Source organism: Acanthaster planci, unplaced genomic scaffold (assembly GCF_054643075.1).
Source record: "Acanthaster planci isolate LZ-2023a unplaced genomic scaffold, COTS_SCS Contig14, whole genome shotgun sequence".
NCBI classification, from domain to species: Eukaryota; Metazoa; Echinodermata; class Asteroidea; order Valvatida; family Acanthasteridae; genus Acanthaster; species Acanthaster planci.
In genome coordinates, this window is record NW_028257638.1 from 113,781 (window position 1) to 139,442 (window position 25,662).

At 41.7% G+C, this 25,662-nt stretch overlaps 2 protein-coding genes and 1 long non-coding RNA gene across 6 annotated transcripts in view; all 3 read right to left on the reverse strand.

Annotated features, from left to right (window-relative positions):
* Nucleotides 1–25,662, reverse strand: part of LOC147795496 (uncharacterized) — a 62,967-nt gene that overhangs the window by 6,809 nt on the left and 30,496 nt on the right. For all 3 annotated transcript variants that reach the window (XR_015423840.1, XR_015423842.1, XR_015423841.1), the window contains one exon: nt 24,484–24,674. This is a non-coding gene — a long non-coding RNA (uncharacterized LOC147795496). The remainder of the gene's footprint in view (nt 1–24,483; nt 24,675–25,662) is intronic.
* On the reverse strand, nt 7,580–9,423 carry LOC147795497 (uncharacterized). 2 transcript variants are annotated; one of them, XM_087131798.1, is made up of 3 exons: nt 8,582–9,423; nt 8,137–8,220; nt 7,580–8,021 (listed from the first exon to the last, which is right to left on the reverse strand). In XM_087131798.1, exons 1-3 carry the CDS (start codon nt 8,733–8,735, stop codon nt 7,780–7,782), a joined length of 480 nt encoding a protein of 159 aa, XP_086987924.1. In that variant the 5' UTR covers nt 8,736–9,423; the 3' UTR covers nt 7,580–7,779. The 2 variants fall into 2 exon arrangements, with proteins under 2 accessions (XP_086987924.1, XP_086987923.1); XM_087131797.1 differs by having other exon boundaries at nt 8,137–8,223.
* On the reverse strand, nt 9,583–11,216 carry LOC147795498 (uncharacterized). Its single transcript, XM_087131796.1, has 2 exons — nt 10,956–11,216; nt 9,583–10,432 (listed from the first exon to the last, which is right to left on the reverse strand). The coding sequence occupies exon 2, from the start codon at nt 10,393–10,395 to the stop codon at nt 9,583–9,585; it is 813 nt and encodes a 270-aa protein (XP_086987922.1). The 5' UTR covers nt 10,396–10,432; nt 10,956–11,216.

Below are 25,662 nucleotides of genomic sequence, written 5' to 3' on the forward strand. Positions count from 1 at the left end.
CAAAAGGGATCTGTCTCTACGAATGCATGGACTCGTTTGAAAGGTTTAACGAGACACTGCTACCACCCTGAGTGCTTTTTATAGCGTCAGTGAATCAGAATACACCCAAGAACAACAACTCTGTCAAAGCTTTACAAAATAGCGTCAGCAAATCAGAATACACCCAAACACAACAAGTCTGGCAAAGCTTTACAAAATAGCGTCAGCAAATCATAATACACCCAAACACAACAAGTCTGGCAAAGCTTTACAAAATAGCGTCAGCGAATCAGAATACACCCAAACACAACAAGTCTGGCAAAGCTTTACAAAACAGCGTCAGCGAATCAGAATACACCCAAGAACAAGTCTGGCAAAGCTTTACAAAATAGCATCAGTGAATTAGAATACACCCAGGAACAACAAGTCTGGCAAAGCTTTGAACTGTAAAACCCTCTGTGACTATCACAATCTTTATGTCAAAACAGAGAACTTGCTTTTGGCAGATGTGTTTCAAAACTTTAGAGACATGTCTTATAAAAACTATGGTTTCGATCCTGCCAACTATTACACAGCTCCTGGATTTTTTGGGGATGCCTTGTGAAAACACACCGGTGAACAGCTCGAGTTAATTACAGACCCTGATGTTCATTTGCTTTTTTTGAACATGCCAAATGCGGTGGCATCTCTAGTGTGGGAAGTAAACGCTATGCAAAAGCAAACAATGGATTTATTGAAGATTTTGACCCAGGTATAAAACCATCCACCTACGTGTACATTGCCTGTCCCGATGCAAACAAATTCTATAGGTGTGCTATGTCTCAGCCGCTACATTTGGCAAATTTTAAATGGATAAAATACCTACATGTAGAGCGCTATACAAGCGAGCACATCTTAAATTTAGCAACCGATGATTACTACAGGTACATGCTCGAGGTGGATCTCCAGTACCCACAAGTGCTACATGATTCTCACAACGATTACCCCCCTTGGGCCAGAAAACCTGGTTATACAAGGTGTACCTATAAAAAGTTATAGCGATTATCAAAAGAAATTACTCTACAAATAATACAAAAGCTGTAACAGGTTAATAGCGACGCTCGCAACAAAAGAAAAATATGTTTTGCACTATTGCATTTTGCAGGTATACATGTACTTACAACTGGGCTGAAGATAAAAAAAGTACACCGCGTGTTAAGATTTAGATAACCAGCTTGGATGAAAAGCTATATTGCTAAAAATACCAAGCTGCGCACGCATGCAACCGCAAGCTTTGAAAAACAAAAACTTTTAAAACTTTTAAAACAAAAGTGGTGCTTAATAAGCCGATCTACTGTGGAGTGAACATCCATGATCTTCAATTTGTCAAAGATGTTAATGTTTAATTTTATTACAACACGTTGAAAGCTCGTTATGGTGACCGTGTGGGGCTACTTTATACCGATACCGAAAGTTTGGTGTATGAGTTACAAATTAACGATCTCTATAAAGATCTAGTGCAGATCCAAGACCAACTTGAGCAACTACCCAAAAGCTCATCCACTCGCAAGCCAAGCAAACAAAAAAGTCATTGGGAAATTTTAAGACGAATTTGGTGGGCAAGTTTTATCAGAAGTTGTCTGTATCTGGCCCAAGAAGTATTCAATTTTAATAGGCGAGCGCAGCTAGCGAGCGCAGCTAGCATGTGCTCAAGAAAGCCAAAAGGGGTCACTAAACTTGTTACCGATAGAGACCTAACCCACGAATCTTACAAAGACTGTCTCTTTAACAAATCTAAAATCATTAACGAGCAGCGACTGATTAAATCAGACAAAGATCCCCTAAATACCAAGCGATACATTTTGTCCAACGGGATAGATACCTATGATCACTACAGAACAACTCGCTCACTGCACTCACTCACAACTCAAGCTCAAGCCTCAGCAGAACCAGGCAGTAATGCAGTGTCTTTGGGTACCACTTGAAGCTCTTCTTGCACAAAAAAACGCTTGGGCCTGTCAGTCAGGTAATACGGCGTTGGACCCGTTGTTACGTTTTACTGTTAATCTGTTTGAACTGACTCGTATGCTTATCGATCTGATATATCTCTACACTCCAAATAGGATTGGTCGCTCTCGTAATTGTGCCACCTTCTTGTTTACCTGGGTAATACAAGCATCAGACCAGGGCATCTGGGGGAAGCTCTACCCACTCTGCTCTCTAGGGTACAGCTGCCAACTGTTTTATTCGATCTAGCTTAATCACTTCCAAAGGACTTAGCTCACTTCCTTGCTCGTTCTCGGATCAACTGGGTTTTTCTTTGTTTAGAGCTTTCACGCGTCGGGGCAACCTTGTAACCCATTCCACATTTTGCTCACTTGGATTTAACATTTCTTGCGATCCCTTCTACAATCCCTTGCGATCGATGAACCCCCGGCTCACCTACTAGCACTTGGATGCCCTTCCTGAAGAGCATTTTTTTTAACTTGCCTTTAAATTCCAAAGCAGAGTTTACTTGTTCTTGGCGAGGGAACTTTAATAGAGATTTGTCATAAATTTATTTTACAGAATCTGCTGTAAAAGGTCTGCTTCTAATATCTAGAAGCCATGTCAACCACCATTAATGTGTATTTGTAAGTACGTCATTGCGCACGATCCCAGGGCAAATACAACATGTCCATTTGGTGCGTGTCATTGGGTTTAGCAAACTATGTTTGTAAAGTTCACAGTCTAGGTATGTACCCCAGAGCAGGTAGATAAATTTATCAAATGGCTTGTTTCGCTAACGAGGCTCTTACTACGCTCTTATCGACACCAGTTTTCTCGTGTTAAAGTCTCACAGCTCCCTCTCCTTTCCAATAACCTCTAAGGCTGTAGTAAACCTCTTTCAGCTAAACTTCTTTGACCTTCGTTTGCTCTTGAATCTCTCTCTTTTAAAAAGAAGGAAAAAGGTTGAAGTCACAAGACCCCACTAAACTACCTTTCGCCAGTATCGATAAATGAGATAACCCAAAAGGGCACTTCCACCTGACACAAACACGAGCTCACTTTCTTTTTGATCGTCGTTTGGTGCGTAAAAATCACTTGACGTGGGTTCTGGTGGAAGTCCGAAGTGGTTGGTACCAGTGATTTAACTGTATACCATCAACGCTTCATCCCAATTTTTAAAGGTTTGCTCTGAAGCTTTTTCTTTTTGAATGCACTTGTTGGAGAATATAACAAACCAGTTAGAAGCTTGAAAGGCGAGTTCATCCTTTTCAAAGAAGGTAAAAAAAAAACAAAGTTTTTTCAACCAACACATCACTAACCGCAGAAGGCAACCCAACCAGCTTTATTCGCAAGGACTGTACAAATACCAACACTGGAACGAAGCTAGCTAGCCACGTGGACGCAGAGTAGGCGACTCAGGTGGAATTATGATACAAATGATTCGAGAAGCAGAAACCTTGGGCGAACTGACGATGTACGTGATTCTCATCATGGTTGCTCAACTCACGATCGCAGATGGAAATTTTAAAATTTGAGTTACTGAGTTGTATTCTGTCAGAGTTTTTGGAAGTTTTTGTAGAGTTTGCAAAGTTTAAACATTGGCAAAACGAACTCGGGTAAAACCAAGTGGGTGTTGGACATGCTTGAAACCAGTTATCAAGGTTTTTTGAAGATCATCTGTCCCGTGGTTTTTAAAAATAAAACGTATCTCAAAAGACGTTGAGTGTTTACTGATCCCAATGTGTATCTCTGTGACATCGATCGAGAAAATCTTGGGTTCCACGAAGCGATCGATCTGTTTCGCGATGCCTTTGAGGGAATTAACAAGCTGTTTTGATTGACAACTGCAGTTTCGAACAGCAAGTCAAATATCGAAGAGTAGTAAAATAACAGTACTTGTGCTCTCAGCAGGACAGCATTTTTGAGCAGGCACTATCACCACTTGTGTTGGTTGTTGACGCAGAAATATAACTAGGTGTTGAAAGACTACAGAGAAAACAAGTCTTGGGTGGTGTTGTTCTATTGCAAGGCTGGAGTCAGCTTTGACCAAGTGTTAGAAGAAAACGACATTGTCAACAACGTTCTTGGTTAAGGAGACATTTGAGAGAAGTGAAATTTTCCAAGTTGGTGTTAAAAACCGATCCACCTGTGAGTTGGTGTTTGTTGTAGGGTAGCTATACAGAGAACTTGCAACAACTTGTAAGAAGATTTTAAAGTGTTGCTGCAAATTAAAAGTATCTATGCTGCAAGACTTTTTAAAACTACATGTATGTTCAGGTAGTTATTGAACAAGTTAAAGCACAAGTTGGTGTTTGTTGTAACTTGTTGTAAACCACCTATAGGAGATCTTATAACAAAAAATTTTTTGTTTCGGTAAATTAAAAGTAGCTATACTGCAATATGTTAAAGTACATGTAGTTTTTGAACTAGTGTATTACACCCGCGAATATATACGCTTGAAAAAAAAATTTATAACAAAACTAACCTTCTCAGTCACGTGTTAGAGCAATGTTTGAGCAAAATTAAGCAACATCTTATTGCGTCTTTTAAAAATGGAAGACCTCAATACGATTTCAAACCAGAAGCAAGTGCAGCGAGCTTGCAAAACTCACAACTCAACCATACCCAAACCGTTAACTAAAAAGACTGACTTCGTGCGATAGTAGCACAATCGGGTGATTCCAATCAGTATCTTGGCAAGGAGTACTCAGTCAAAGAAATAGAAATTTTACTGCCTGCAGAACAAGAAAGACCGTATCAACGTTATTTGGCTAAATTTGACAGGGAAGTCATCACAACGGTGGGTGAAAGTCTGTTGTCTTTTAACTCATGTTTACTTGGGGTATCGCTACCCGTCAAGTTTATGACTTACGAAATCATGTTAGATTCAGAGAAAGTGTTGAGCAGAGATCCAGAGCGAGATCGCATCATCAGTCAGAGCATGGGTGCCTTTCTCACAGAGGTTTGATATACATGTAGCTATGGATGTTACCTTCCCCGCTAGTTGGAGCACTCATTACGACCAAACAACTTTATTTCAACAAAAAACGAGCAACGAAACCAAAACAGGAACCAAACCAGCAGAGCAGTCAGCTGAGCTTGGCTCGTGTGACCCAAGTGTGAAGCGAACAGCAGCACAACTGTTAAAAATAGAAGCAGGTATGCTCAAGGTAAAAAACTGGCCAAACATAATCGTAAAATGAAAGAGAAAAACTTGGCATTGTTGAAGGAAAAAAAAGCAAGTGAGCAGCAACAGCAGCCAACAGCAGCTAGTCATGCTAGTCCCTCATTAAACTGGTATCCTTGGTTGGTATTAGCAGGACTCAGTGTTAAACGCTTTTTAAAAAACAGCCCACAGGGCGCAATGCACAAACCAGTATAGGAGAGTAAGGTAGCAACCCCACCTCAAGTTTCAAAACAGAGAACTAACGATAAACCAGAAATTTTAGAAATGGAGTAATTTAAAACCAACTAAAAAACCCACAAACTTTTAACATTTTTTTATCTAGTTGGTATTATAAAACAACAAACAAGATGACAATAAACACAAACGATATCATCAACTTGCTTTACAACAGTGCAGTCGTGAGCATGATTTTCACGAGATACGCAATGTTGGGTAAACAGCCACTGAAATGGAAGACACCCGATCTAGACCGATTGAGTTTGGAAGACATTGCAAAACTGACGGCGTTTGTAGCTGGTTCGACAGCAACCCAAGAGCGGTTGGTAGCAAAGGGATAAAATACCCGTGGATGAGTTTGATCAGTCAGGTGAAGAACAAGTAGACCCAGCAGAGCAGTTGGACACAGAACTACAATGGGACAACAGCTTTGATACCATATAACAAACCACAGAAGAACACATTCCCACAATAGATCTCAGTGACGACACCTTAAATCGAGGAAGAAACATATTTATAAATAATCCTAAAGTAGACCATTTCTATATATTTTAAACTTACCGGTATAACTGACCTAACAAGTCCTAAATAAGAAAATGTTGAATATCGAAAAGGTAAAGGCCTGTTTTACAAACCTGTTGGTAGTCATGGGGAAGTATTGCTAACTGATAAAAGCAAACCCGACATATTTGTAAGTCTAAATACAATAGCAAAGAATGCCAAAGAAGCCAGTTACCCAAACGGAGCAAATTTTATTAGAAACGGACTGGGTTTTCGTGATTATGGAAAATGAATCAACAGGCACAATTGACCTTAGCCACCGTTGTAACTGAAAACATCCTGTTACAAGAACTTCCCCAAGAAGCATATCGAGTAAGTGATACCACAGAAGACCTTATCCAAGACAGAGAGGTGAAAACAGAGGGTTAAACCTTAGAGAACTCGACGCATTAGACAAATTGTTACAAACGGTAAAAGGAGCCCTTATATTAAACCAAAGCAAGTTGGACACGTTAGACAAAAAAATGCAACAGACCAAAAACGAATTAGACCAAGCGCAATCACCAGAGGACCACCAAGAAATTAGAGATTTCGAGGGAGAAAGACGAGGTAGGCTCATAATCAAAGACACCGTCTGCTTAAGAACTCAAATCAATTGCATCAAAGAAACGATCGAAGCGGTGTTAGACAACAATCTGACTCTACAAGATAAAAACTGTACGCTGTTTCGAGAACAAGGTGTGACAATCATAAGTATATTGATGACTTTTAGTTTAGCGATTTCAACAATTGTGAGTTCTATCGTTGCTGGTATCAGAGCCGTAGGAGGTCCCACGCTAACTCCAACACCAGCACCCGCTCCTACCCCCACACCAACCCAACCAGGTTTTAAAAATTGGATCTAAAAACAGCTGCAAAACTTGGATAACGTGTTAAAAAACTCAGTGTGTCTGCGCTAGGGGCTTTGCCTGGTATCATCGGGAGCATACTTTTTTGGTTGTTTAATGTTACAAGTAAAGTTTTCGGTTGGGTAGCGGAGCATGTGTGAACTTTGTTTTTAATGGTAGGTGCTTTGGTGTTGGGTTATTTTGGTTTGGGTAAAAAGTTAACACCCTGTCGCGATTGGACGAGGTGTTAAAGTGCCTTTAATCTTTTTTTTGTGAGCGGGTCAACTCGCTAAATGCTATGCGCCCTTTGGGTTGCTCACTTAGCACTTTGTGCCCTACGGGCTACTGGCAAACCAAATCAAAGCCAGTGAAATCGCAACCACACCATGCGTCAGTTCTTTGTTTAGGTGAATGTCTAGCTGGGTAGGAGTCTTGCTCTCGTTAGCAGCTTTGGGTTTGATGTCTTTTGTAATGGGTGGTGGTGGTGGAGCCGTTTGGTTTGGTTGCACTGCTGTTGAAATGGGTAGGCTTGTGCGGAACTCCCAGTTCCAAGTGGAATCGCGGTTCCAAAGAAATTTCAGAATTGGCAGCTCTGCTTTTTTGGAGAACCGGGTCCCCACTTTTGGCGGTTCCAGTATCAGAAAGCCAACTCCAAACATCCCATCCGAGTCCAAGTCACCGCTAATGCAGGCCTGCCACACCTGTAGTGAACACTAAGAACATCAGATCTGAGCGCGAGTCATCACTCTAGACTCATTCTAGTACCGTGCCCCTGTGTTGTGACACTAAAATGTTTATGAACATGTACACGTATACATGTAGACACTGCAAATTGAGGGCATACTTTCCAAACTATCAGACGGAGGACTTCTCGTCCATGTGAGTGCAGCCTATAACACCGAGGACAACACTCACAAGTTTTTGGTTGTTTTGGCCGCTAAAATTTGAGTGCATTATTGGCCTACCACTATAGGGTTCTGCATCAATGTGGTATAATGTCTCGAGAGAATGGCTGGTGTGGCGTATCCTAGCTGAACTTGCCTACAACTTCATAGTGTTACGACAAAAGTCTTTGATGTTTCTCCAAGTACGGGTCTGCAGTGCCACAGTGCAAGCTGCTTCGATGTTTAGCTTGCCAGGAACTTTCCTCAACTGGAAGAATTTGCGCAGGCCTTCTTGGACGTCTGTCTTCTCCGCTGTAGTCCAGGGACGCCGCTTCACTCGTCTCGATGGCGGAGAGGGTTCCCTTGTTCGAGATGCAGCAGCAACACCAGGAAGCTGTCCTATTAATGTAGAGGCAAGAAAAGGACATTAGAAATGTAGGTGACACCTCAGCAGACAGCCTGACAGAGTGACAGTCAGACAGACAGACAGACAGACAGACAAACCAAATCTTACCGTTTTTGACGGATCCATCGCAGGAGTCTTCACTGCTGTCACTGCTGTCCCCACTCTCGCTGCTGTCCTCTTCACTGGTGAAGCCTTCTGAGAGTAAACCCCAGATTGAGATCAATCAGTTAAAGCACACATACATGCACGGGTGTCTGGCAGTCTCTGCTTGGTGTTGAGATATGGGGGGGGGATGGACGGCCAAAATGGAACATCATTTTGGGAGTTCTTGACGCAAGATACATTTATGGGGGGGATTTTTGTCCCCCGTCTTTCTTTGTACTGGTCTGTTCTTCCGGGGGGGGGGGGAGGGTTTAATAGGAAGAGAGGTATTCTTTCTGGCCCAGTACGATGCCCTACAAAATGGGAGTCTGGGTTGGGTTGACTTGGTTCGAAGCCAAGCGTTGGGTAGACGGAACATGGGAAACATGGTTTGAGTACAAGGTGCCCTTACCTCCAGTTACATGCAGATCATCCAAGGATTTGCCCTGCTGGGAAGACAGGTTGCCCCTCTCCAAACTCAGGGAAAGTCTGGACAGTTTGGTGACCCGCTGTACAGTATCTGGCAATTGGTAGTATTCGCGATGTACCCGCAGATCGTGGCCCATGAATTGGCTAGAGTTTCAAGCTGATGTTCCTTTAATGCAAGAATTTGCGATGCAGTTGCTACATGTTTACGGAGTTTGGTGGACCGGATGCTGGATGCATTGTCAAGGCCAGCCTTATCTGCATATGCCCTTAAACAGTCACTCCCTCGTATGTGGCCTCTCCCGCCATAACAACACCGTGCGAACAAGAAGTTGTTGTCTTGGGCTACTCCAGCTTCATGTCTCTTGGCGACAAGGGCACTCAACCACGCTACTGCCTCATTGCTTAGGAGCACGGGAACAGTTCTGCCTCTCTTGCCGACTATTTCGACAACACGGAACATCTTGCACAGCTGGCGTTCTAAATCACTCAACAGGCATTCCCCCTCCAGTTTGGCGGTGCTGTGCTTGTGGAAATCGTCAAGTTTCATTTTTGAAACCTCCCCCTGCCTTCTTCGGTTGAACATGATGAGGTGGCACAGACTGACCTCATTCAATTTCTGCCAAACTGGCCTGATTTGTCTGCCCCGAGCACCCTGCAGGAGTTGAAGTTCCCGGTTGCCAGCTTCATGAAGGAACGACGACAGGTGGACTACATCGGCATTTGTCGGGAGAATGGTGACTTTGTTGCGTTTTCCTTGGTACAGCGTTCTGTGTGCGTGTGTGGACACAAGGTCTCGCCAGTTCAATTCACACAACTGCAGAAACTCTTCCGTACGCTCCGCTTTGTGTTTTTGGCCGGACTCTAGGGCACTTCCTTTCAAGACGAGTGCACACTTCTTGACGGAATAACCAATCTTCAGCGCTAGTGACGGAACATCGTACAACTGTTTGTCTTCCCTGAAGCCGGCAATATCGTGGACGGCCTTCACAATATCAGAAAGGTGGTGCGGATGGAAAATGATTCGAGTGATGCATTTGGTTGCTGGGTGTTCTTTCGGAGTTGTAGGACGATTCGACCCAATTCACGCACCCTGTTACGGATGTAGCCATGCTGATCTACATCGTGCCCTAGTTTCATGTATTCACGCTTGGCCAATTCAACAATTAACGTGTCATTCTTGACTACCAAAGCCACATCATCTCTCTTCATTGGACTAAGAACCTGGTGTAACTGGAACGACACGCCAACAGGAGGAGGTTTCAACAAATCACTCTTGTGAGCGACCCGTCCACCCACACGAGCCCTCTTACCGGTGCTGTCAGTCTGTGGAGTGGGTGCTGGCTTCAAAGGGCACACGTGTCGCCATAAATCGGTACGCACATAATAGCCGTAACAATATACGCATGGTCCATACGCATCGGGAGATACCTTGCAATTTGGCCTGTACCCGACAACGAGCACACCACGACCTTCACGAAGAACCTGACAATTGTGCCTGTGATTGCCTATATTGCGAATTTTCAACAGAAGTTTCTTACGCACACCAGCGTTGGGCTCACCGGCGATCTTGATGACTTCTCTTTCTTCCTTGTGACATGACTGGAGATGACGGGGGAGCTTGGCCTGGGGTACATCGCAGTAAAAGCAGAAGTGTTTCTTGTCCCATTTCCTGCAGCCAACCTCATTACTGGTTTGCATTACGGTCACACCACAGTTCTGCTGGACGTCAGACGTGTCATCACTTGGAGCAACAGATGAAGTAGGCCTACTGCTGGAACCGGTGGACGAATCAGCCATACTGTCCAAACGTCTCCACTTATGGTGAGCAGGTCAGCTGGCAAGAAAAGAAATTGAACATTATTTTCATTATCCGCTTGTCTTCTTTTAATTTGGTATGGACTGGTGGTGGTGGTGGTGGTGGTGGTTGTGGTGGGGGGGGGAACAGGTATCGGGGCTCCCAAGAGCCACATCCACCCAAAACCCCCACCCCGAACTAAAATTTTAAACACAATTAGGCCTAGAACCACCACATATGGACGACAGAAAAGTCTTCACTTGCGGCTGGAAAAATGTGTTGAAGGAACCTGTTCAACTGGATTATGTGATTGAGCTTTTCGGACTGCATACGTATACCTATTCCACTGGCACATTCACTCGAACAGCGGTGCAAGATCTACATTAGCCTATCGACAAAATGGGGGGGGGTGATAGCAGCCATACTTTAACCACGCTCTAACTAGTAGCATGGTACTATAGCCAGCACTGGGGCCCATGTATTTAATGATGTAGTAAGCTGTACCATGATAGGGTCTGGTCATGCTCAACATTCTACTTCAAATGAAATCGTTTTTACTCACCATATTTTCCACTAGAAGACACCTACATCTCAGAACGGCTACAGAAGTCCACAGGCGTGATGGCAAGGTGACGCTATGATGCTTTTCGACAGTTTGGAGGCTTTTATATTTGTTGGGGGTTATGCGTCCCCGGCACTTGGCGACGTTTATTGTGCTCACCAATGCGGATCGGACAGGGTAGCAAGAGAGCTAGGGAGGGCGCTATTCCATCAAGGGATGCGCCGAAACTGTCCATTTCAAGCGGGTGTTTTTAAACACCCGGCGTGTTAAATGTGTACACCGAGGACGGCTTCCAAATGCCTTGAAATTTCGCTGACCCTCATAAATGCTCACTGCGGCCTCAAATTTCACCTTATTGCAAACTGACGACGTCCTCGATTTACAATCCGACCTCGATTCGTGACTGTGTTAATACATAGAAGAGCTCCGTCTGCACCTTTCACAAGTACAGTACTATAAATGTACATTGTGTACTACAGTGTACTTACTGTTGCACAATGCCCGGGTGTGGAGGCTTGTTCTGTACATGTACATGTATAGTACAGTACATGTTTCCACTTTGCAGAGTGGCAGTGCAGTTTCCGTCAACTGGCTTTCCAGTCGAGTAGTAGGCTACAGCATTCGGAATTTGGGAACGTGGCATCCAATCAAAAATGTTTTGTTGGGCCACTTGATGATCTCTTTGGCCTTATATGGAACGTAAGTGCGGGGCTGGCATGCAAAAGATTGGACTGAATATACATGAAGAATTGGCTAAGCCTACACAGCTCTCAGGTGATTCAGAAGTGTCAGAGACACAATCAAAGGAACTCCATCAACAGGCTATCCTGGTAAGTTTGCTTTTAATTTTGTAAGGAGATAAACCACCAATCAGGCAAATTCATGACTAACTTTCGTCCACCGACATTTTACTTCGGTATGTTAGAAACCCTTGTTATGTCGTACAAATAATGCAATGCCTATGCTATATATGTATTATTTTCACTACTAACGGGCTACACGTAAAATGTAAACTTGTAAAACTGTAAACCTGTCAAACATGGCAAAAATACACTTTATCAACTAATTTAAACTGAATAACAAAATTCAAAGTATTTTATATTCTTGCGGGAAATTGTAGCCATTTGTTGACAGTAAATGTGAGTCTATTCAAAACCTAACTTCAGACTTCTTTTTACTTTTACACAGAGTCAGGTTATATTGGAGACACTATATGCATCGACCTCAGAACGGCAAAAGCAGCTCACAGATGCAGTGGCCAAACACCTTGTCCGTGGCATGAAACCAGTATATACCGTGGAGGAGCAGAGCTTCAAAGACATGCTTCAGGTGTTTGACCCACGCTACAAGCTGCCGTCACGGAAGACGTTTTCTTTGGTATTGTTGCCTAAACTGTATGACAAGGTGAAGGAAGAGATTGTCTTTCCTGCGCTTAATGAGGCAAAATACATTTCCATTACCACTGACATGTGGACAAGTCAAACCTCAGACCAATACATTGGTTTGACGGCGCATCTTATCTCACCATATTGGAAAATGGCAAGGTACACTGTCGAGAACACCGAACTCCCTCCTCCACATGACAACACACACGTCGCAGAGTCGTTGGACCACATCTTGGATCAGTGCTAAATCCCAATCACCAAGATCAGTGCAATAGTAACTGACAATGCATCAAACATAAAGTCTGTGTGTGAAGTAATGATGGTTTAGAACGTTCCCTGCTTTGGACACACCTTGAACCTTGTCGTAAAGGCTTGGATTGCTGAAGCGTTCACAATGCACTAGGAAGGTGTTCCAAATTGGTCCAGTTTGTAAGGCGCTCATCCAAGGCCAAGTACATGCTAACGGAGCCGCAGGAAGCATTCAATTTGCCATCTCACAAACTCATCCAAGACGTTGACACGAGATGGGGTTCAACCCATGACATGCTGGAACAACAGCGGCCCATCTGCAACTTGCTGGTCGCCATGAAAAAGAAAGAACTGAACTAATCAGACCGCAAAGTTGCTACAGAGGAATCACTAGTGACAATTCTTGGACCAATAAAATGGGTCACAGAATCATTCTCTGGTGAGACCTTCGTTACAGTGTCGGGTATCCTTCCCGCTATTTGATATAGCGAAGGGGTGCTGGAAGACAAAGTGGTCGACATTCTGGAGATTAGACAGGTAAAGGCAACAATGGTACAGTAGTTCGCAAGCTACTATATTGACAACGACACTTGCCAGTTTCTGTTGATGGCCTGTTTTTTTGGATGGACGATATAAGCACCTGCCGTTCATTCAAGGAGTAGGTGCGGTGGCTGTGAAAGGTGGCATTTAAGATATGGCTAAATGTTTTGCTTCTCAGCTGATCACAGAAGAACAAGGAGAACACAACCTTCGAGCATATCCTGCCAAGAGCAATGGTGAAGGCGCTGATAAGAGAACTGACACTTCAACGACAGCGCCACTTAAAAAATTCAAGAGTGCGGCTGCATTATTTCACGACGCTTTTGGAGAAGAGGATGAAGATGACGCCCCAATAGATCACCAGAAAGGATTGCGTCGGAGGAGGTGAAAAGGTACACTGCCGATGGAAAATTGTTGCCGGACGACGACCAGTTGAGTGGTGGAGACTGAATGGCCACTAGTATCCAACACTTACTAAGTTGGCGAGACTTTATCTGTGCGTCCCTGCGACTAGTGTGCCGTCGGAAAGACTGTTCAGTATGGCTGGTAATATTGTCACGGCAAAATGATCTCTGCTGAAGCCAACGAACGTAAGACTGCTCACATTCCTACATGACAATATGCCTTAAGACGGTGTCAGTGATCCAGTGAACTGTAATATTTCCAATATGTACATGTGTACATTGCACTGTAGAAAATAATGCGTTTATGTAATTTTTAAATGTTTGAGGCCACATGATTTGTTTCTTGGAATACAGGCATTTCATCGGGAGAAATAAGTACTAGGTTTTCAACTTTGAGAAAGTTTCACACGAGAGGAAGAATGGAGAAAACACTTTTTTGTTGTTCTGTATGCTACATTGTTAATAGGCAGGTTCGTGAGGTTAAAAATCTATTTGTGAAGTACATTGTGTCACTATTTCCCTTCCTAAATATGACATTAAATGACATGCTATCGTTATCCAATGGCCAATAAGTGAGTGTAGCGTGTATGGAAATCTTCCCTTTTTACTTTTGCTATTCACGTGTTGTTCCCAGATTTTTCTTTCATTGTCCCCACCCGTATAGCCTTGTCAAGTTGTTGGGTTGGTACCCCGGCTTCATGTTAGAGGTTGTGATCTGCAAGTTGTTGCGGCAACCTTCACATGTTCTGATTCAGAGATCCATGTCTGAGGGTACGAGGTACAAACTGGGTGATACAACAAAGTTCAAAGACGTTTTGGCATATTGTAACGAGTTTTGAAACTGATCGATCGATTGCTTGAGATCCAGAACCAGATTGAGAGATTCCACAATGTTTACAAATTGTCATTGCACATCTAATCCTTTAGCCGGGGCTAACATGCTGGTTTTGGTCTGTGCTTGCGCTCCTAACAACACGTAAACATAAGCTCTGATTGATTCATTCACTGCAGTCAAGCCCGCATTCGTCAAGTAAGTCGTTTTGGTATAAACTCTTGCAAAGTAAGTTTCCTATCGTCCGATTGTTCGATCGTCACTGTATAATGGCTTGGGTGTCCTGACCCTCTTGACGGATCGGGAATGCCAAATCCCATGTAAGTCGCATAAAGATATTTTCCGTGTCCTCCCAAGTCACGTTTGTTGTAGCTGCAACCGGGGACTGGTTTGTATCCATTTTCATAATAAAAAGTGGTGCCTAATCCATTTGTGGTGGTGTCTCGCATCTATCTAAACGATCGAGTCGAGTCAACATTAAACAATAAACACCCATCGTTACACTTTCTAAGATTTTAGTCATTGTTCAAAGCATCAAACACGTTATCTTTGGGGATGAGTATTTTGCAATCAAACAAGACCTTTCTAACCATGTAATACACATGAAAATAAAACAGAGCTAAAATGTATGAGTTTGAGTCACTGAGTACGTCCCATCCGACACTGCAGGCCACAGTGGCACAATATACTGCAAATTTGAGTTGGTAGTGATAAAATGACATAGGACTGCTAGACCAATGGTGTACAAAGAAGTCCATTCTAACTCTAGGCACTTTGTAAGCATCCTTTAAATTTTAATCACGAGTTGACTGTAGTTGATGTCCATGCTTGCTTATTTAAAAAGGTGTTAATTAAGTTTGATTTATTTATTTTGTTTGGTGTTTTTAAAATTACACATCATGAGTTAGGTTCACACTTTTCACTTAACTGAAAATGTGCAGACATTTAAACTACAAGACTACATCGATAACTTGCAAGGTAAAAAAGTCGTTAGAATTAAGGTTCTACCCTGGATATTTTATCATTATAAACTCCACTGAAATTGATTGGCAAACTCAAATAAATGGCAGACTGGCAAAATTGCAGCATGAAAGGCGCAAAGATAATGAAGAAGAAACAGCAGAACCAAGCCCAGCAAACTGGAGAACTGATAGACAAGATGTTAATATAGAATTTACAGAGCCTATGGTACTTACAGTACCGTTGTCAGAATTAGAGGCAGACGGTTCGACCTTGTTTTATGATGTAATAAACGATTATATTCGAACTTATGAAACAGGAAATCTAGAAGAATTTAGCGATACCATTAGTCAAAAAGTAGATGACCTCAACAGACAAAAAGAAAGAACGAGGAATAGACTTAGAGAATCATTAAAAGAAATGGAAATAGAAACCAGTGATCTAATAATTGATAGGCCGCAACAAAACACATATCTACTGTGTATGTAGTATTTTTATCTAGTGAAAAATCCGATAGTTATAGAGAAGCTCAACACATTGCGTTAAAGTTTATTCAAGAAGGATTTATAGAGGACAGTTCAGACAAAAGAACGAGAATAATTAGAAGTGCTCAATCTGAACCTAGAGATGCTCTTTTAGTTATGGGATTTAATAGATGGCTACACTCCTGGGAAATATCTAGAGATGTTTTGCAGCCTGGAGAGCATAGTAATATCGTCATTCTTCTTAGATTTTACAATGTTGATTGGTTCGAATTTGTTTTAAATGCAATTTCGGTAAGTTTTAAAGTTCAACGAGACACAAAATTGATTGCAATTATGGTGACAGATTTAAATCTTAGATTGCGGTTGGGTAAAGAAGTCTCAAAACTGTTAAACCTGCCAAAAGGTAGGCTAGTACCAAACGTTCTTTACAAAGGGAAAATAAATGTAAACCCTTTCAATGAGCTTTGGATACACTGTCAAGAGTTAAACACCAGTTACAACTCCTTTAATGGTTGATCTTCAGACGTGTTATGCTCTGTTACAGACCTGAGCAAACCCCACAGGTGCAAAGCGTTAAACAAAGCAAGATGGCAAAACCACTTAAAAACGGAAAAAGAACAACTTTCCATTTTCAGTGAGAAACGACAGGGGAGAGGTCATTACTTACAAAGGTGCTGGAATTTCGCACTATTAGTGATCGAGAATTTACCGAAAGGAAGTAACGGACTAGGAAATAATGCATACGTGTTGGTAATCTGCGTAGGTTGCAGGCGGTAGACTACATGTATGCTAGAAGAGCAGCAACGTCAGCTAACAACCACAGAGGAACAGCTCACAAGAACCTGGCAAACAGCTCTTCAAAGTATTGCTGAGCAATTTCAAGACTAAGACTGCATCACGGCCCAACAACTGTTTGGCTACTTCATATGACCAAACCAACCTCAAGAGGCATCCATACTGAATGTCTTAAACCAAACAGTCTAATTTCAAGACAACCACATCTTCCAAATGAGACTGCCAAGCATTGTTGCTGTCTACATGTACATGTATATTGCTCTTATCTCTGGAATACAACCCACTATCCTCCACTTATATTCCTATCCACCTTCATCAAAACAAAGACAGCAAGAAAAAAATTCAACACAGAATCAAACTATTTCTCTGGTATATGCAAAGCCAAAACCAAAAAACCAAATCCAACAAAAAACATTTCTTAGAAGAACACAATTATTAAACCAACCCATCCAAAGTGACACTATAAATGCAAACCGAAAAAAAAATTGAAAGGTCTGAGCTCCATCCCCACTCCTGCTGAACCAAACTACACAATACTTTTGAATGATAAAAACACCTTCAATCAAAGACCAAGAATAGCAGTCTTAATGGATATTTATAAACACCTCAGACAGTCTCCCTATTCAACAACATGCAACTTGACCTTCTATTAACATTTGATAATGCCTGATGGGAAGTGATAATGCCTGCTGTGTAAAACACACTCTGCTACCTGGATACGAGAGAGTTTACTCCATCCTTATTAGTCATGAGTCTGCGTGTGACCCAACATACAGAATGCACCACACATGCGCAAAGTCCATTTACTTGTACAAGGGGATTCTACTGGACAATTATCAAAAGGAATATACCATAAAATGGCTGGGGGCATTTGGAAAAATAAAAGTAAAGTTTTAGAACAAAATCATTGGAAATCCATCATACGCTGACTTCTTTTGACTCTCTGAATAAAAAGGTATTTATGAATGGGAATAAATACACGTATGTGCTTAGCTGGTCTTAAACGTTAGTTTGATATTTATTCCCTGAACAATGCTAAAAAAAATCCTTTTAAACAATCTCCCACTTGGCATCCAAAATAAACCTCTTGTGTAACACCAGATAGAGAAGAATATTGGGAAGCCACCAAATTTGAACTCACCCACTGACCCACATTGGGCCAAGACACTAACTAAAAACATGTTAAGGCAAGAACTAGCCCCCCCCTTAACAAAAAAAAAAGGAAAAAAAGGGACATCGAAGTCAAACCATGTGATAAACAACGACACCAATTACACTGTACTAAAACAACTCAATCAAAAAACCACTCACTACTAGATCAGAGATTTTCTGGAACCCAATTCTCGACCACAACTGTTTCCATTTCAAAAAGGTATTTCCTTCAATGGCTCAACAGCATGCCCTGAAATATGTGACATCACCCTGCATGACTTCTGAAACAAAATACTCCAAAAAAGCAGAAAAATTCTCACATGGTGGTGCTACAGAGACAATATACATGTACTGATCATCTATAACCAATTTCTTGGCCAATTCCTAATTTTGTTGCAAACATCAACAAGATCCATCCAACTTTGAAATTCACAAATGAAGCTCTCTGAGACATCTATCTACTATTTCAGAAATATTTGTGAAACTTCCATTCTTTACTTTCAGGAAAGTACTTTCATGAATTTCCACAAATTGAATACATTTCAACTCCAGCAAAATTTTGCTGGAAGTCTTTCATCAGATTCACGTCACTTTCACCTTTGCCTGAAGTATGAGCCTGCCTTAACTGAGGCCAAATGGCTGGACTTAAAACCCTAACCCCCTAGAGTGTATGTAAAATCATATTGAAATTGGAGGATTTGGGACTGATTAAAACACTCAGTAAAATAAAATCTCCTTTACTGGTATAACAATCCATCAAAAGCATCACATAGATGTGAATGAGCATGAATTCCTTCAAAATCATCCATATGCAATTGATTAAGCGTTATCACTACTGGGCACAAAAGCATATTGTTCTTGACAAAGAATTTGAAAACTAATCTTCCGCTCGCATCACCCAATCATATCCAACAAACATCAGTAACTTTTGGTTATATATTCTTCTTGCGCCTGCCCATTTCACCCCCTTACCAGACCACTGGCCTAGACTAATTATTATTCAATCAGTAAACCTCACAAGTCACCAGACAGTGTCACTGAATGGGATAGTGCCATCCTCTTTTCACATGACTCACACTTTTCTTAGTTTGAAGTTGATTGACACAATTACGAAGTTCTTCTTGTGTTATTGGGCTTTAAAATAGGGAATCAGGAAAGTTGAGATATTTCATAGGGTCAGCAGTGTATCTTGGAAGCCAACTGTTGTCCAACGTTTTAAAACAATCATTAAAATGGTTTGCAATCGTCTGACAGGGCTGGTAGTATCAGAATTATTTATGTGAACAATTGACTGGGTTAGGTATTTTCACATTTTCTGTTCAATATTTTATTGATGAATGATTTCACAGGTATTTTTAGTATTGGATGTTTCTTGATCAAAAGATAAGATAATGTATTTTCTTGAAAGCTCTAATTAAACAATAATAATAATAATTGACATTTATAAAGGACCCAATCCATCAGGCTGCTTCCAGGCGCTGTACATCAAAATATAGATAAATAAATATAACCTTGATGTACCATTATCAAAATCAATACTCAGAAACTAAAAATGCTTGTTTAAAAAGGTGCGTCTTCAGCCCGGTCTTAAAACTCTCCACATTCCTAGACTCTCTAAGATGAACTTCAAGCTGGTCCCAGGGACGGGGACCAGCAACAGAAAACATCCTCTCGCCAGCAGAAGACAGCCTAGTTTTTGGAAGAGTTAGCCTAGGCGAGTCCAGCGCGGAACGAGTGAATCGACTAGAAATCTTAACATCAAGCAAATCACTTAAGTAACTTGGAGCACTGTCGTGGAGACATTTAAAGATCATTAGACACACTTTAAAAATTACCCTATATTTTACTGGCAACCAATGTAATTGCATCAGCACAGGAGTGATGTGGTCAAATTTCTTGCCATTAGTGAGTAACATTGCTGCAGCATTCTGGACTCTCTGCTAAGGAGCAAGGGCTGATGCCGATAGACCTATTAAAACAGAGTTACAATAGTCTATGCGAGACGTAACAAGTGCATGAATAATCTGCTTCGTGGCTGATTGACCCAAAAAAATGTTTAATTTTGCTTATATTGTACAGGTGATACATTGCAGAGCGAGAGATGTTCTTGATGAGGGATTGCATATTCATTTCGTTGTCAAAATCACACCCAGACTCTGGACTCTGTGATTACCAATATTCACAACAGTTCTAGGAATTTTGCTGAACGACAAATGCGATCCAATGATAAGCAGATCTGTCTTATCATCATTTAGCTTCAAAGAATTAATCGCCATCCAACATTTGATGTCGTCACAGCATTTCTCCAAAACTGACACTTGTTGCTGTGTGTTACTGGCAGTTGGCTGAGCTGACAAATACAACTGAGTGTCATCTGCATTGAAATGACAACTCAGTCCATGATGCCTAATAACATCCCCTAATGGCAACATGTACACATTGAATAAAAGTGGTCCAAGTACAGAGCCCTGGGGACACCATACTTAAGTGTATAGGTGTCACTCATGGTTTCCACATCCAATCCACTCCGACCATCAGGCGATAAAGACCAAATCTGAACTCTTTGTAAACGGTCTCTAAGGTAAGAAGAAAACCAATCGAAGGTATTTTGTGAGACTCCTACATGTGTCCTTAATCGATGAAGCAAAATGTCATGATAAACATATCAAACGCACCACTTAGATCACGAAATATCAGAATGGAGACCTTGCCCTCATCCATATTTTTCCAAATATCATTTTGAACGCGGGCAACAGCTGTTTCCGTCAAATGGTGGCGCGTATACGCCGACTGAAAAGGTTCATGCAACATACATGTAAACCTGGTCATATGATTAGTAAGTTGTTGTGCAACAACCTTCTCAAGAACCTTGGAGACAAATGGTAAATTGGCAACTGGACGATAATTCTTAAGCAGCTTGGCTTGATCAGCCTTGAGATTTTGGAATGGGAGCAATGTAGACATCTTAAAATCATTTGGAAAAACTGCAAGGTTAATAGAGGAATTAACAAGAGATGTAATTATTGGGCAGATTTCAGGCAGACAGCATTTTAAAAGTGCAGTCGGTATCGGGTCAGCACCTTGATCATCTTCACAACGTGATTACATTGCATTTTATACATCTCCGGTCAACAGTGAGTCGAGTACATCGCCAGCAACGCTCCAGTTTTTTACGTTTAATTTTCGTCTTCCTAGTGGTCTCAGTAAACCATGGTGTATTCGACCGTATAGTAACAACCTTTGATTGAACAGAAGCATGCTTGTTAAGAACCATCCTTAATTCCAAATTGTAAAAAGCTGTGAATACGTTGGGGGCGGGTAACGAAGTTTCATCCAAAAACTTTGAAAATGCAGAACAAAGAATGTCTCAACGAAAATGTTCACAGTCTATGTTTTTAAGCCTCCTAAATGCCACAGATCTCTGCAGTCTCACAGGCTTACTGATTTCTAAAGAACACATTATCAGTGAATGATCAGAAATAGCAGGATCAAAAACATAATTGATAACAGATTTGATAATTCATTTTAGGCCCATTGGGGCTTCAAATAGTTTATTGCCGCTAGGATGGGTTGCTGGAGTAAATTCCCCCGCTGACCACACAGGCGCTGGATTTACGACCCAGCTGTTTGGTTACAGCTTCATAGGCAGAACCAATGTGTGTGCTGGTCACTTTTGTTTCAGCAGTTTGCCAGGTCAGTTTGTTCGGTTTATTGTGGGATAAATAATCAGTGTTGTAAATTTGCAAAGCCCATCGCCTCCCCTTCATGCCGCCAAAGCGAAGGTGGTTCCTACATGTAGATCAGAAGCAGAGGCATAGTGCGTCGTTTGCCAAATCATTGAAACCTATCACCAACGCCAACACACAATGAGATGCATCATCCAATACATGTTTTGTATGTGGCAAACCGGGTCACATAGCGCGTAACTGCTGCAGTAAGTTTAAAGAAATTGAGAAAGTCGCTATAACGTAATAGCTTCAGCAATTACTGGCCTTTTTGAGGCTGAATGTGACATGGGGCAAAACACACAGAAAGCCACGAAATCTAGAGAAAGTGGTCTACCTAGTGCAACGGAAACTGAAGCTTATATATCGACCTTGCCTGATTTCACCCCGCTCAGTGAATGTTGTACACAAGAGGGTTATGCAACATTGATGTGCGGATACGGACTCCCCGTAATGAGCGTGGCGTGTAAAAACTCGGATTGTTCTACGATGCCAGTCACAGACGGATTGGGTTAACTGCATCAAATGTTAAGTTACACGTATATGCGACAGTGGCTGTAGCTCAGTAGTCATAAAACATGACCTTGTTCCGCATGAACAACTCACTGGTGCCAAAAAGTCATGTATTCTTGTCGATGGAACTGTTCGCGTATCTCCAGTCGCAAGAATTAAATTAGACTCACCCTATTTTGTTGGCTGGACTGACGCCCTTGGCATGAGACAGTGTACTACGTCATATTAGGTAACATAACAGGCGTCAGATCACTGAATAATCCCGACCTGCTCTGGCAATGTGGTGTCTCTTCAAACACTCAATTTGGAGATAGACCACAGGCGCGTTGATACTATGTCATGTGCAGTAATGACGCGAGCACAACGAGCTGTGCAGGATAGACCATTAAGGAAACTTAAGGTACCTGAAAGTATTCCAGACATCTCGAAATCTGAAATTACGAGCGAACAAGCTAATGATCCGTCGTTGGCCCATATACGAGAAATTGCAGAGAAGGGCAATCAAACAAATACGGATCAACTTCCACTTTCTACTGGCTTGACGGTGTGTTGTATAGGAAGTTCGAATCACCCACTCTCCAATATGGAGACGTGTGTCCTCAACTTGTAGTTCCTATTAAATACTGAGTTAATGTAATTAACTTTGTAGCTCACAAAACCATCCTGGGTGGACCCCAAGGAGCAAGGAAAACGTGCGATAAGGTTATGGGCGAATTCTTTTGGCCAGGGTGTCAGGCAGATACATGTATCACCGGATATTGTCGTTCCCACGACATATGTCAATGGACTATTCCAAAGGCAAAGTGACCAAGGTACATTGTACATGTGCCACTGGGAGATATGCCCCTTATAGATATGGCATTTAAACGTGTGGCTGTGGACATTACAGGCCCCCTTCATCCCAAGTCTGACAGAGGCCATCGTTTCATATTGACCCTGATTGATTACGCGGCATCCAGAAGCCGTTGCTCTACCTACCAGTAGTATTGAAACTACTAGGGTAGTATAGTACATGTAGATGCCATGATCGATGTATTCACACGAGTCGGCTTCCCAACTGAAACCCTTTCCGATCAGGGATGACAGTTTACATCAGATCTCATGAAAGAAACGAGTAGGCTCTTGTCGATAAAACAGATGACCACTACTCCATACCACCCTTCGTGCAACAGTTTGGTTGAATGCATGAACTTAAACTAATGTTGAAACAGCTTCGCGCAGAAAAGCTGCGCGATTGGGATCACTATCCTGGACCTCTCCTCTTTGCATATCATGAAACCCCTCACTCAAGCTTGAAATTTGCACCCTTCAAAGTACTTTACAGTCGCACAGTCCATAGTCCGATAGCTATCTTACGCGAACTTTGGACGGCTAATGTTGAAAGTCCAGAAGTTAAAACTACACACCAACATGTTCTCGATCTCTGCGAGCGTCTAGAAAAGACGTGGGAAATCGAACAGCAGAATTTGCAAACGTTGGTAGATATTAACAAACACTACTACAATGCAAAAAGTTGAGCCCAAAGTTTCAATGGCGGTGGTCTCGTATTACTACTCCTACATACTGTACTGAAAAAAACAAACTATTACTATGGTTATAGGTCCTTTCCCTGTACTAGCCAAAGTCGGAAACATTGATTACCGTACAGATCTTGGCGACCTTCCATGCCAACATGCTGAAGTGGTACATGTATGTGATAAGGTTAGTTGAGCATGAAACAAAATGAAAAACAAATGAATGAAAACGTACTTGAACCCGTATGTGTGGGTGTCACTGAAACTGAACAGAAGCCATGAGAGTAGGAACCAAATGCCGAAACGAAGACGGCCAATGAAGATATTATTATGATGTCACCATTGGAAGCTTAAGAAACAGTAGATGATATCAAAATAACTGCCGAGACAGCAGGCCAAAAAAAGAAAAAAAACAAGTTCAGTGTTTGTCCTTTCCTCTACAGCCAATAGAAAGTGCTATACACACAACTCAAGGTACATGTACATGTACAAACAATGTACATGTACACTGTACATGTGCATTGATACTCCATTGGACCCTTTCGCTGTATTTCTCCTTAAAGTACGGTTACAATATTGAGTTTGGAACAATTCAAGAAAAAACACTGACATTAGACATTGTTATTCTAACATGAAACTAAACCTGAAACTAACCAATATGAAATGATATATGACATCCACAGTCATATTGTACATGTACATGCAAACTGGTACTTATTTAGAGTCAGGATTTGAAAAGTGGTAAATATAAAGTTGAAAAATAGTTGAATATTTTCAAAATTGTAAAGAAACTAATTCATTTGGCTTCCTTTTGGTCAGATAAAAGTACATGTACATGGTGTGAATTTGAATTCAGTGAGTATGCAACAAATAAACATGGCTGTGCACATGCACATGTATGCATGCATGTACATGTATAACAGCGACATAAAACTTTCTTGAGACAAGACGAAAATGGCCTGATAGAAACTCACCCCTTTATTGCCTTAATGAATTTCCTGCTCTGTCGGTTAACTGTTCATCAGCACACCCCATCAACCTGAATGGTGTCCTTTAGTTACCACCAGATGAGTGACAAAGTGTAACGGCTGGGCATGGTCTATCTGCTGGCTCCCTCCCAAGACAGCACAATGGTGTCAGTAAACCAGCGTTCTCACCGCAGAGCCTGAAAAGAAACAAAAGAAAAAAACAACTTTAATCAGCTGATTGTGGATGATTTCCACACACATGTACACGTACCCTGTATTCAACCAAAAGGGTTATATATCAGTATCTCCTTACTTCTCCAGAAACCCAATATTTCAGTCAGGAAGTTTTCTTAAAGGAAAAACCAGTTATTTCCAAATATAAAACTTTATCAAAGTCATCAAAAGAACACACCCATTTATGATGAATATATACCAAAGAAAGTGTGAGTGACCAGGTATGAATTAGAACACATTTGTTTTCTTCGAGCATAAAGGGCTGAATGTACAGCTGTGAATTGTTGGAGAAATGTGTAGTGGAAGTTTCAGTGGTGCACGTTGTATACTCTTGTGGGGGTGCACAGGGTATAGGAGATTCACTTCACACTGGTCTGGCACAGGCTAGACACACTTTATCTTTACATAAAGATTGAATCCTTTTACTTCCATTGTCGCTGTTTCACCCGAATTTCATTCGTGAATATACTAAGCATTATTTATTATTTTCTAAGCAAGTCAAAGACTTGGTTTAAACTGAAGGAGACCAGTTAGGTGCCGACAACCCCTCCTTGTCGGTCGAAAAAGCAACACTGTCCAGTACCATCAACAAGAGACAGAAGTTGATTCATGTGGCTGATTCCAGCATGTACGGTTGGGCCATGGTTACAGAGTATGAGGAGCATCAACTGGCTGCACACCAAGATGATGACAAGATTACCCTTGCAGAAAATCAAGCCGCCAGAAAGATTAAGCAGAAGAGGGCAGCAGAGGCAGCAGTCCGGCAGGCTAAGAGGTTAAGAGCTCTTACAAACGTCCTGCTTCTACTTTTCATCACTTTGAGCAGTCCCAATGTAACAGTGCTCAGGTCAACATGCCTCAGGGTTTTGAAAGAGCGTGTTTCATGTGCAGGAGCTTATCTAATTGGAAGGCCACCTGCCCCAAGTACAAAGACCAAAGTAGATGTTCAAG